This window comes from Strongylocentrotus purpuratus, unplaced genomic scaffold (assembly GCF_000002235.5).
Source record: "Strongylocentrotus purpuratus isolate Spur 01 unplaced genomic scaffold, Spur_5.0 spur5_scaffold_7, whole genome shotgun sequence".
In the NCBI taxonomy this organism is placed as follows: Eukaryota; Metazoa; Echinodermata; class Echinoidea; order Camarodonta; family Strongylocentrotidae; genus Strongylocentrotus; species Strongylocentrotus purpuratus.
Genome location: NW_022145613.1, coordinates 15580393 through 15594640, shown reverse-complemented (window position 1 = coordinate 15594640; position 14248 = coordinate 15580393). Strand labels below are relative to the sequence as shown.

General features: G+C 36.7%; 1 protein-coding gene across 1 annotated transcript; it reads left to right on the top strand.

The window, feature by feature from the left end:
* The first annotated feature begins 754 nt into the window (after positions 1–754).
* On the top strand, positions 755–13668 carry LOC100889973. The gene is made up of 7 exons (XM_030974789.1): positions 755–1054; positions 5411–5692; positions 5934–5990; positions 7190–7324; positions 7976–8110; positions 8990–9026; positions 10563–13668. Exons 2-7 carry the CDS (start codon positions 5426–5428, stop codon positions 10856–10858), a joined length of 927 nt encoding a protein of 308 aa, XP_030830649.1. The 5' UTR covers positions 755–1054; positions 5411–5425; the 3' UTR covers positions 10859–13668.
* The last annotated feature ends 580 nt before the right edge of the window (positions 13669–14248 follow it).

Genomic DNA, 14248 nt, shown 5'->3' with positions numbered 1-14248 from the left:
AAACTTCAGAGACCAGAAGGTCAGCGTAATCAAAAATCGACTTGCTAAAAGTAATAAAGTGATAGAATGAATTGAGTGTATCAAATGATATCCAATGCATATGCTTTTTGCAGAAGCAAAGTCACACACACGCACATAAAATGCACAAATGTTCTTTTATATTTGAAATTTGATATGTGATATGTGTGGCATGATAAATTTTGTTAAGGATGTTATTTGGATCTGCAAGGACCGAATTAAAACCCAAATCACAATCGTTTTATTCAAAAATTACATAAGCAACTTTGGCGCAATTCGATTTTTACACTTTCGCAAACAATGCCTCCTGTTCATCCAAGCATGAACATATTCCTTACAAAAATGATACTAAATGATTTGGGATAAAACACTCTTTTATAAGATGTATACTAATTCACTGTTCATAAATGATTTTTTTTTTTTTTATAATTAGCAATTTTCTACGTGTAAACTTTTTTTTTGACTCACACTGTACACAGACACACCAAGAAAAAAGAGAGGAATTGGATTTAGATATAGAGGATGAGGGAATGAGTGGCACAGAAATAGAGAGAGTGAGATAGAGAGGCCAAGGAAGCCAGAGGAATTGATACAAGAAAGAGAGACAAAGAGAGGGAGGGGTCTCGAGAAGATCAGCGATTGCAATACTTCATACATTCACGAAGTTTGATGTAGTGGGAAACAATACAATTACCTCTACTCTAGAATTTTGAAATCAAATCATAGGGAATTGATAAGATATATCTGGAATCATATTAAAAAATGATATTATACAAATTAATTTACCGCTGGTTGAGCGCCCGCTACAATGATCATACATCCAATGTTTATTCGCTATTACCCATAAATTCCATTTCATCAAATATTTGCTTGAATACGTCAGTATAAGCACTGACACCATCCACAACCGGAATCCATTTTCTATTGTAAATACCGCTCGCAGTATTTTTATAATATCTGCTGTAGTGTGTGCGATTTATATACAGCATCATAAAAGGACTTGGTTTAAGGCAGACATTTTTAACACGCACCCAAAGTAAGTTTCATCTGTTCTTTTATCCGTATATATTTCGAGTTTGTTTTGACTGGAATAGAATTAACGAATGCTGCGTAGTAGTATCTTACTGCTGATATGATTCAAATCTTGAGATCATTAGCATTTCTAATTTTACTAATTTAAGTCGCCATTTTGTTGATGGGTACATGTATGTAGGCTTATTGGAAATATTAGATACACAGTTATGCTTATGGTGCGGATGCGAATTGTACAACAGGTGTGGTTCTCCCTGATTTGATATGACTCTGATCAAGGAGAATTCTCAGGAAGTACGTAATTTCAAACGAGGAGTCTTAACAACCGTATGCGCTTCCAATGAATTTAAGAAATCATTTTGCATTAGTAATTATTAAAGATCTTTGCAAATTACTTGTAATTTGTTATGGTAGGTCAGTTCAGAAGGTTCATCGGTGTAGGATAGGCTTGAAATCTCTGTAATTACTGAATGAAATAGGTATACTCGTTAATGCCAGATCATTATGATTTAAGATTTGAGACAAAATAAGCATTAAATTGTGCCGAAAATAATACTCACTGCATTGTGACTGTTTAAAATGTTAGTGCTAGACGGAATGATAATCCGTTGTCATGACATTCATTTAGATTGTTCAGTACAGAGTCATATCAGCACCATTTTGGTCATCCTTTAACTGTGTAGGGTTGGGTTAGTTTAGTTTTGTACAAGAGATTTCCATTTAGCAATAAGCCTGTCCCATTTGTACACTGTACACGAATACATTTCTTGCTGGCTCCGTTTACCTTTCAACTCATTGTTGTTGTTTATATCTGTATGTTGTATGTTGTTGAATGTATGTTGAAATATCTCGATTTCGGTGTATGAATGGTAGTCACCTCCCGTGGTTACAGATAAGTAGAATTATGGGGATTTGTTGACATCTTGGTCTTTGAAATTTTCCTTCCTTTTTTACACAATATTCTGAACCGAAGAGCATCCATCCTCAACCATGCTCATTGTAAAGTAGCTTATGTTAACTCAGACCTACTAACTAACATATGTTAATAATTTAATTACCAAAGCTTTTACTAGTAATGTATAGCCTGTAATGTGTACGTTGTAATTTATGAATGTATGACTAGTTATGTAGGCGCCTTAAAAGACATTCGATGTCAAACAGAGCGCTTTAGAAAGGTAAATTATTCACCAGATCAAGTCGTTTGATATTCTGAAATGTACAAAGAAAAGAGATACAATAATAAAATCATTGACATGTTTGCAGCCGAGCAATTTAGGAAGTCCTCTTGGGGTTACGTTTTGTCTTCACTATTCTTCACCGAGATAGTGGCCGCTTTTCAGAGTTGAAGGCCATGTAGAGACGTTCAAATATAATAATATATTAAAACGAAATGATATGAAAGGAAATCACAGAAAATAAAAACAGAATAATAGAATCAAAATGAATACGAACAAGAGAAATATATACTTTGGAAGAACAATTATGAGCAGCAGATGAAAAAACATGAAAATAACATGTTTATCTATATACTTTTTCTTAATATATGGCTGTGGTAAGGCCCTCTATTGCCTCATAAACCTATGGTTAAACATCGCATGCAGGTAAATATGCGCCATCTTTCCTATCGCCTTCACGAGCTGTTAAACCGTACGTCGTATATTCATGACACCGCTTTCCGTACTCCGCACACAGTGGTACAAACCACAGACGTATTATAAATGGTCCATTGTTGATATGGAAGTGATTGATAAAAACGAGCATGACCTGATCGCAATGGTTGGTAAAGTCTCCGAAGCGCACTCATTATGAATGCATACGTCACAATACGATGGCAACGCGCTATGACGCCATAGGCTATAATTAGAGATGATGTAACATTTCATCTTTTGTTGATATTTCCGCATGGGAGCGTTCCATTGTGTGCTAGTGATGATTTGATATTCTTTTCGATATGTTCCAGATTTGTATTCTTACTTGTTATTTATTTAATTGGATCAGTTCAGAAATAGAGGGGAACAACAATAATTTAATTATATTGAATTTATTTCCTTCTATTTCTTTTTTCATTTCAACAACATACTCAAGTAAAACATCCGTATCCTTATATAATGACATAAGTAAATTCAAGAGAATAATAACAGTACTAAAATAAGCAGGCATACATTTTGAAAGCATATAGGCTTGTGACGAATGTAGAACAGTACACACCTAAAAAGTTAACAAAAGAGAAGAATAGACGAAGAAAAAGAAAGAAAAAAAGCAAAAGGAAATGAGTTTGAGTTTGAGTTTGAAGTCTTATTATCCAAACAAAAAATACATCAATATAACAATAAAATGTGAATGTAAATGGACCAGAAAATAGCATTAAATGCTAATCGTGTCTTGCACCACTAACACACAGAAGTATCAACACAATAAATGAGAATGTAATTAATAAATATGAATAACCTTTGAAAACATACTTAAGCTACAAGCTATCACACATCTAGGCTAGAATATGTTTTGTCATTAAAACAAAAAAGCTTTGGTATTTTACACTAAATAAAAAGATAACGAATTATATAACATAGTATTTACAAAAAAGGCAAGAACCTCGGTTCAAAACAATCATTCTATTAATATTTGTGATATTAAATATCTACGAAAGCAAGACACAATGCTTTCTCCCGTGCAGATAGTGGGAGATCATTTCAAAGGCATGTGCCTCTGAATAACATTCAAAAATTACCCTGCGTTGTCTTTACTTTAGCCACACTCAACTTCTTACCTTCTCCTTGTAAATAAATTTAAATTGAGGAATAGATCTATGAAATGAGTGTCACTGGAAAACAGAAAATGTATTCCCTTTATTACTTAAATAACTATTGGACTTGAAATAAATTAAAAAGACAAACATCTAGATTACAGTGGTCAGGAGATACATTTCCTGGGGTGATTAATTAATTATCCTAGAGGTATATGCTTAATGTTTTTAGGGGTAGCTGTCTGGGGTAGCTGCACGGATAGTTAAAGGTATTTGTCGTCCTAGGGGTATTTGACCGGGGAAATTTAAAGTAACCATGCAGGGGGCGATTAACGAACGGTTTCTAATCCTAGGGTTACATGTCCAGGATAACCAGGGAGTTATTGACCTAAAGATATTCGTGCTATATGGGACTCGGAGTAGTTGTTTGGGGTAGTTTACCGGACAGTTATTTTTAGAAGGAATAGTTGTCCTAGAGCATATAGGGCGTAGTTTATTGTAAGTAGTAGTCGTGGGAATTTAGTACTGTCCACACAATTGTACCCATGTATTATTGATGCACTCTGTCGATATCCATCCGAGTTCTGTTTCTTTGTGTTTCTTATTCCTGTATATATATAGCCAGATGTCCGATGTGTTTTGACATCATTTAGCCTATGTCAAACACATGAATGCAGGCGCGTACGCAGGGGGGGGGGGGTTGGGGTGTTACCCCCCCCCTTTGGTAATTTTATGTATTAAAACCCCTCTTTTGATTTTTGAATTTTTTTTTCCCACGTCCGACCTAAAAAGGTGACGTTACCTTTTTGGGACCCCCCCCCCCCCCCAAAAAAAATGACCTCTTACCCCCCCCCCCCCCCCGCTTATTCAGCGGCCGGCTGAGTCGTTGCGAAATTTTCGGACCGATTTATAAATGTTAAACCCCCCCCCCCTTGAAAAAATCCTGCGTACGCATCTGCATGGATGAATATATAACTCATAACTTGCAATACTTATTGATATTTTAATACTTGCATTACTATCATGCAAGGTGAAATTAGGTTTTTATTCTGAAATTCAATGTTGATCCGAACTTGTCTCTAAGCCCTATAATAACATTTACTGCCAGTTTGAATTTGAATTGTAATTGTTCTGTGATTCTTTCGAGTACTTCACCTTGATTTCTCTCCCTCTTCTTCTGTCTCAATCTTCCTTCCGTCTGTCCTTTTCATTTCCCAGTATTGTTCGATTTCCAAGTTGATTATTATTTCTTGTTTATTTTTACTGTGTTTTATCTGAACAATTTTCAATATATTGTATTCATGCAATGTAATGTTTAATATTTTGTAAATTCAATTTGTTACATCCGTTGGCTACTGTTGTGAATTCATTTTTTAAAATAATTAATGAACTAGTTCAATCAATCAATCAATCAATTACAATGCTCATTAGGAATACCTGTACAAACTGGAATTCTCGCCTCCTTTCTCACTTGTCAATGTTGTGAGGAGGTGGTATAGTCCAGCGGAACAACTATCCTACAGTCTTCAAATTGCAACCGTTCGTGAAGTTTTAACCCTATTATTGGTCTTCAAAACTCCTGTTAAGTTTTTACCAAACCTTCTTTACCCTACACAGCAAGTTACCTCTGACATGCAGGCCACGTCTTATCCCACCCAGCCCGGAGTCCCGGGCCAGACTGTCTACGTCCACCAGCCCGCTCCAGTCAACTATGCCACCAGGGTGCAGAACCCTAACTCGTCGAGCGGTGTGTCGCAGAACTTTAACGGGGCTGCCGGAAGAGCGACTGGTTGGATTCAGCTATTCCTCGGCATTGGGAGCATCGTCGTCGCCATTGCCGAGTTGGTCCTCCACACCTCAGTAGGCTATGTCGCCATGGGAATTTGGGCCAGTGTTCTGGTAAGTCTCCATTTGCCCTTTGTTCTTTTGGGTATGCACTTGTTTTCATACATGATTAACACTATCGCAATGACTTGAAAAGTCAAGCCCAGCACCTTTTGAAATGTGCGAGCATTACATTACGACTTTAGACGTGATCACACGTACCCACACACAATTGCTATGATATAAACAATAGAGTAATCAATATTTTGTAATTTTGATTGTAATGACGATTGCTTTTAATATTCTCCTTCCCTAGTTCTACATTCCTACCGGAATCTTAGGAATATGTTCGATGCAGAAGAACACTTGTGTGGTATGTATGTTTTGTATTCCTTTAGTCTCATTTAGAAATGTATAATCATTACTCATATGCAAGGGCGTCACTAGACCCTTTTCAGTGTGTTTGTGTGGGGGGTGGTTTTAATAGAGGCCACCGATTACCGACAAAAATATGTCTATTCTATATTTAATATTTAACCCTATAAACCCGGGGCCGGGGCTAATTTCCTACGAACTATCTACATGTATACAACTGGGATCAGCAACTATTTGGTGTGGCGTGATCGGAAAGAGCGCTGCGTCTGTACACAAATATATTTCGGGTTCGCACCTCGATGGGGGCGATTCTTGAATCCCTTTTTTTTATTTTTCTAATGATATAAATATAGTAAGGTTGACAATGGCAATGACAATTGGCAATGATTTGTAACAGTTCATAGAAAGAAAACAAAAATTCGCCGGCCGACCGACATTATTTATACATCTCACCGAGTTCAAACTTCTGCATTGATATTACACGAGGATCGAGCGAAAATACCGATACAGCTGGCCCGACAAAGAAATATATCTATGCATATCTTTCTTGATCCCTCGACGAGATGACTCCGTCCAACAACCCCCTCCCCATTCCTCTCTCTCTCTCTCCTCTCTTTCATCCCCCCATTTCAATTGTTTCATTTTCCTTTTTTCCTTTTTTCCCTTTTCCTCTCTCTTTTCCCTTTAGTTTTTCTTTGTTCTCTTCTCTTTCTTTTCTTTCTTTTCTTTTCCATTTTTCTTTACTTTTTCTTTCCCTCATCCGTTGTTTCCCTCACCCTTTCCTCATTTTCCCGACGGCAGCTTAATTTTACCGACAATATCCTGATAAGGGGGGGGGGTGTCGAATCCCCCACAACACCCCTCTCTAGTGACGCCCCTGCCCATTACCCCTTTAGATATACATGGTTCCGGTGTAAATCGAGGTTTCATATGTATAAACCTAAACACAGACCGACCGCACACACAAACACGCACGTTCACACACCCAGCCAACCCACACACTCAATTTGTTTCAAGGCCAGTTAAAGCTTTGTTTAATCGCTTTTAGCTGAGGGATTGATAGTGTCATTCAACAGTAAGCAACTACATATGTTACAGCCATGACATGATACATCCGCCAATATTATACTCTATTCACTTGTTTCGCTTTTGTTGTCTTTTCAAAAAGTTATTTAAAAAAATATATTGTTTTCTTAGATCATCGGCTATCTTACGATGTGTATCATCACGGCAAATGTTGCTTTTGCTCAGATGGTTGCTGGTGGCATTGGGGCAGGAATCATCAGTAACTATTTATATCTCTACTATGGCTACAATGAACCAGGGTTACGGGTATGTATATTCTCTGTATTTTCCCATAAAGTTGGAATACATTTTCCTTACCTTCTTCCATGAAACGAGTGTTACAATATGGTTTATTATTGATTCTTATCCTCTCAGAACATTATTGATCAATCTCTATGATTCTTTAGATATTATATTTTATGTCCCTGGTACCCCATCAGTGCCGAATGCTTTTTTCGTTTTGCGCTTTTCAGACTATTTTGTAATTATTTTGAGGATGCCCACAACTCATAATCTACAAAGTAAAAACTGTTAATTTTACTACATATTCAATGTTTAAGAAAACTGTTACTTGTTACATTTAATTCAACGAAATTGGATGACCACTAAGAAACTATCTTTGATAAAATCGTGCATGATACCGTATTGTTTAAAGCTTAAATACAGTGTTGCTTTAAGTCGAATAGGCACCGAAATGTTGATATATTATATTTTCCCAGTTTGGATACCCTTACGATGGTTAAACACAGATCCAAAAATATAGGCTTTGCACACTTTGCTTTGATTTTCTTTTGATCAAAAATCACACACAGAGAGCCGATAAACCGATCAATATTGGCTGGTTTGCTTAGTAACGAATATTTCATGAATAAATAAATAAATAGATAAATAAATGAACTATCCGAATTTGATTAACAGGAGGCAAGTATCGCATCTGACTCTCTGTTGGCCATCCTTGGACTGATTGAGATGATTGTAGCCATTGTGGCTTCAGCCTACTGCTGTGGTGGCATGGCCTGTGGCAACTCGTCTTCACTAACCACCACCACTGTGGTGAGTAATCATCATACACCCCCCCCCCCCCCCCCCACATCTAAATGTACAGGCGTGGACAGGCACTCTATTTTGTGGAGAGTCACATTATTTTTCCTTTAGAGTGGAAAATCCACGCTCATATGGTGAAATTCATTGTCTATAGAGTAATCCAACCACGTATACTTGGAGCGAATTCCAATATATTTCCACTAAAGGTAAATTTCATCTCCTTTGGTTTAAGAAAAGCTTCTTAGGAATAAAACATCAATTTTGAGTGGAGTTCGAGGTTGCAATGGCTTGTACCTGCCCCTGCTCATTATCATTTTATCAGGAAATTTTAATTTTATGGCAGCTGTATGGTAATTGCGAAAAAGTTATGACCTTATTTTATTCTGTTTTCTGCTCGTTAGAAATATTGGTTTGAATGGCCGGGTTCTTTTCTTGCCGTTTCCAGTATAGTATCCTTGAGTATAGCAATCAAGTAGTATGACTTCACTGGAGCTATGAATACAGGAAGGTCTTGGGTTCGAGCCCCCACATGGCGCGACAGACATTTCATACTGCCAAAGTACATTACTTGCAGATTGATATGAGTGAGTGATATGAGTGATATGGCACCAATGACATGTGGCAAGACATAAATATACATTTGCTACTCTCAATCAAGTTGAAGTAATTGATACCTGATAGAATGTATTCCTTGCCATGATCATCCGATACACGCTACAGCAGCTCGAGGTGAAGTCAGAATAATGCTGTCCAACAGCGTATTCGTTGATCTAATGTAATTTAAACTATACCAAAGTAGACAGAGTCTATTATTATTAGTAGTAGTAGTAGTAGTAGTGTTTGGTTTTTATCTTACATTTATTTCAATTGTTTCAATTTCCTTTGCAGTATACCCAACAGAACACTCCGATGGTTGTGACGACCGGTATGTACATAACGATTGTTTTTGTTTTTGTTTCAACTCTAATCTAAAGATACTAAATAAAAAACATGATGTTGTCATTAATTACTTCATAGAGGAATTCAAGCGATAGAAAGTATAGACCGTGATACTAGGAATTTCACAGAGCTAAATTAAATAGACGTCCAACCGTGTTATATTTGAAATGACACACCAGCTGAAATGATAAATACTTAATCTCAGGATACGTTTAAACTGTCCTGAAAAGAAATTCCCGTCATCGGTATATAGTATACAAATATACAATGACACTCGAGGATCTAGCTGAAACTATTCGCATCGAAGGAACATCAACTAGTACTATTCTCCCGAGGGCCATCGGCCCGAGGGAGAAAAGTACTAATGATGTTCCTGAGTGCGAATAGTTTTAGCTTGTTCCGAGAATGAGTCATTTTATATTTGTTTTATATCCCTTCCATCTGTATTATTCCTTGTACACTTCTGTTATAACATGACCCTTATACTCACATTCACATCTACATTCAGATCGAAAAGAAATAAAGAAAATTGCACGGCTCAAATGAAACATCGAAGGATGTAAAAAATGTTTAGCTGGCGCAAGTGTAGTGCAGTTATCGCACAGTGTAAATTGCATATGGCTTGAGCTAGCGCCGTGACACCGCGGGGGTTGACCGCGCAGAGGCATATGAAATCATGTACGCGCTCGCTTGGAAAATGCATAGTTCAAGAATATACGTTTTTGTATTGTGACGTCACGCATAGTACCTTTTTTCCCTAGGGAAAAAAAGGTACTATGCGTGACGTCATCAATAAAAATGTACTATTTTGATCTAGTCGGCAGGAAACGTCTTTTACAGTCAAACTATTCTTTTTCTTGTTGTGTACACACCTAATGCAACAATCTTACGATAAGGGATATAATATTAATTATCACTCACACTGAATTTTAAAGATAAAAAGATTTACCTATGGTCATTGAGTTATTTACCTAACGATTGTGTTAAATATGTGGGGGGGGGGATTACACTTAATTTGGGAAAACCTCTTTAATCCAAATGCAAAATGTTAGTAAAATATGGGCAAGTTTAATTCCATGTCCCATATGTCTCTAAGCATTATGTAATTTAAAAAACACGATAAACACTAAGAACTATCCATTCACGTTGAGAACTAGTTAGAACCCGACTAAAAAAGATTTCAACTTGTTACAATCTGTAGGTAAACTTCTGTCTTTGAAATGTGGTCGGTAGGGTATCAGACAAAATACCTTGGACTTGTCCACATACATATAGACAAAGTTGGCAACGATTTTTAAAGTTTGGATGATTAGGTTTTCAATACTTCACAGTTATTGTTATTATTCTAAGATTGGTGCGCTTTATTTTCATGAATACGCACCACTATTGATAAGGTGATTCGACTTCGGTTCAATCTCTTTACATTTTAATGTAACTCTGCTCTTTACAATCTTCGTAATTTATTGGAGTAAAAGGGAGATTATACTACTAATTTCTTTAATTTTTAATTGTCTCTACACAGGCCAGTACACTCAGCCAGCGGGAATCGCTCAACCCCCTCCCGCGTACAACGTTCAGCATGCGTATCCCCCTGCTGGCCAGCCTGTTGCTCCAGCTCCCTACAACCAAGCTCCTGGTGCCCCGTACAACCAGGCTCCTGCTGCCCCCAACAACCAGGCTCCTGCTGCGCCGTACAACCAGGCTCCTACTGCCCCGTACAACCAAGCTCCTGCTGCCCCGCATTACCAAGCTCTGGGTGCCCCGTACAACCAACAAGCAGCTGCTGCACCGACCAAACCTGGCGAGGTGGTGGCTTAAATGTGTTAAGAAAATGGGTCGTATTTATAAAACTAGCAATTACCCCGACATGCACATACTTACATCGGGAATAACAAGCAATATGCAAATGCTTGATCAATAAGAAGCATGCCTTTTTCGAGACACACGGTCATTCAGAGAAAAGTAGTTTATCCCTGCAAACTTTTAAATATTCTGAAGAGAGTGGTTTGGATTCTAAACCGCGATACAGTATACATAATTTTACATCATTTCGTATTGAATTCATGCAATTGGTATTTAAAAGAAAGCAAATGTAACGGCTGAACAGATGTATTTTGATAGATATGTTGCATAAAGTCAAGGAAAAACAGTCATGCTATCATGACAGGCTTATTACAATTCAAGCCACGTCAAGCCATTGCTTGATGATGAAAACAGTTATTCAAGCAATGATTACTAATTATTTTTCTAGTAAGAAGAACGTCATTCCAGCTATTTGCCAGCAACTGCTATGCTTTTTCTAGTTTCATGAATACGACCCATTTCACCTACTTGGTTGACCCGTCCCCTTTAAAATAGGGGGCGCGGCTTACATGAAATAACATAACAAACTCTATTATATCGACTAGGATGAAAGTAAAATTATTGTCTTCTATTCATTACGCGGGGCTGAAATTCGCCCCCCCCCCTCCCCCCCCCCCAAAAAAAAAAAAATAATAATAATAATAATTCAATCTCACGTTTTAAATAAAGAACCCTTTTCTTACTTTGATTATGGGGCTAAACATCAAGTTACTTCTCTTGATGACTGCATAGAAAGATCTATTAAAAGAACAACAATATCAACAACAACAAACAACTTTAATAGCAAACAAACAGCAACGACCATCTCAACTTTAATGTCAGTTACAAACGGTCCTCAATCCAGTTAGAACAGGTTTAATATTATGGAAACATCGCTGAATATTACAGCACGAAAAATATTTAACCAAGCAAGTTGTAGATGAAAATGCCTATTGCATTTGAAGAAAAAAATGGGATCATTTTCCCAATCGTTTTATAAACCATCTAAATGTTAATTGGGGAGACCAAATAAGAACATATGAAATTGTTATTACAAAAATGTATGAATGCTTTATTCAACTTTAATATGGATTAAAATCTGTGTTCATGTTGATTCTGTATCACTTTAACCTTGAAAATAAGCAGCCTTTATTTAGTTGCCTGAACTGTAGTGGAATATATTCATTTATCAAAGTATTTTATTTTACCTGATGATATATTGATGTTGTGCCTTTTGATCTTTTGACTGTCATTTAGGAAGTAATCAATTCGTTAATTAATTCAGTTGACGACGATAGATAAGAAGAAAAAAAATATTTGAAGTGAAACTAATTGCTGATATTTGTGTGAAATTGATCTTTGCTGAAACTACGCTGTAAATTTGAGGCTTTGTACATTTAGCTGAATTCTCACATTTTAAAAGGGACGTATTGTAGAAGATATCTTTAATATTTGTTTTTCTATGTTTTTTGTAGATAAAATCTTTGAGCAGCTGTAAATTTATAGCTTTAGTACTTTAAATCTTTATTTTATAGAATATATTAAAGTTACAGAAAAGTGATATTTTTATTCCTTAGATTTTACGTTATCAATTTTGAATGTATAATAATAATAATATTGGATTCCTTTCGTAGCATATCATAAACATTGCATTCAGCTAGCATGAATATTGCACTCTTTTTCGACTCGTGCAATATTCGGGAGCTAAATACAACTTATCTGATATACCTCTCAAGGGCTGCCAATAAGTATATGATTCGAGAAATTCAGAATAACTCACGTGATATTACATTTCACCAAGGTTGAAAGCACAATTTTACTTCGAAAGTGTGCCTAACACATGTTTTACTTTATATGTACGGTAGTTTGAGAATCTACCAACCTAGAAATTTAGTATGCAAGCTTTTATCCACTCTTGTGGACTTTCCCAAGCCATGTGTTTATTCTCTCAGTGTCTTGCTCTCTGCTGCCTCAAGATAACTGAAGCGAAGATAGGTGACAGGGAACAACCAGAGTCCTTATTCAGAGAAGGATATACCCTTTTTAAAATGATAGATATTTTTAAATTTGTAAAGATTTGTCAATTAGAATAGTGTAACTATGAATTAAGCACAATATTCTAAATATAGGATTTCACGTCCATTTTAACAGTTTTTTCCTTTCAAATTTATCTTTGTGCACTTTAGATTCGTGTTAGGAATCGTGCAAATGTCAAAGTTAATTTAGTCATTTGTCATTCAGGTAAGTCAATGGTTGATCTATGTCAACATTTGTCCATGCATTTTTGGCCGTTTTCATTCGAATTCGTCTCACCTGACGGTTCGCTGCATAATGTGATAATAAAATTAGTTTTTGTGTTCTCAATTTCAAGAGAGCTTCATTTAAATTCGTCGCATGGACAAGACCTTATAATGAATGAATGACCCTTTAACGTAATCGATTGAAAATGATGAAATTGATGCAGGCAACTGTACGTTGGCAGCCGAGGATGAGGAAGTGTATGTGACTTTCACGAAATTGGATGCAAATTGATAAAATCGACTGGACAAACTTGGAAAACAAATGACCGAAGAGGAAATTGACTATAACATGTGCAAGATAAATAAATTTCTGGACGAAAATTGGTTGAAAAAAATAAGAATTTAAGTTTTTTTAAAAGTGTAAAAATGTACAAGACAACCTCTATTTTAAATATTGACACATGAGACATGCTGAAAGAAGGCGAATGGAAGCTTTCAATATGACTGTATGTTAAAGATGCATGATACCCCACCCCCCCCCCCCCCCCCCGTTCCAAAATAACCAATACAATAAAGTTATAACGTTTTTATACATGCTTCGTACTTATTAAAATAAAACTTTATCGAATGTATATTGCTTTGTGTATCATTTACAGGGATACAATAAACGTTTATATTTTGATCAATCGGTATTAACCGGTCATTGCTAACTCGACCACGAAGAGAGACACAGAGAGAGAGAGAGGGGGGGAGAGAGAGACCAAAATAAGAGAGAGAGATGAATTGAGGAAACAAATGAGAAAAGGAGATGAGAAGGACAAAGAGAGTGAGAGAAAGTGAGAGACGAGGAATATTTGATTTGAAGAGACCGAGAACGAGAGAGGAATAGAGGGAAGAAACAGAGGGTAAGAGAGAGAAGGGGACAAACACACAGACAATGGCGGATGCCGGATGGGGGCATGGGGCCCACCCCTGGCAAAAAACAAGAATAAAAATAATTTTTCTCACGAATTGGGCCTCTCCCCCTCGCCGCTGGTTGGATCCGCCCCTGCACACAGACACACACACCAAGAACAAAAAACATGAATGCGGTGTAAATTGAGAATGAGGGAATGAAAGAGACAAA

Bases quoted from the DNA above. Each gene is read 5' to 3' on its own strand.
- LOC100889973 (XM_030974789.1), top strand. From the start codon at position 5,426: ATGCAGGCCACGTCTTATCCCACCCAGCCCGGAGTCCCGGGCCAGACT. The intron at 7,325-7,975 runs GTATGTATATTC...TTTGATTAACAG, and splicing joins ACAATGAACCAGGGTTACGG to GAGGCAAGTATCGCATCTGA. The intron at 8,111-8,989 runs GTGAGTAATCAT...TTTCCTTTGCAG, and splicing joins CACTAACCACCACCACTGTG to TATACCCAACAGAACACTCC.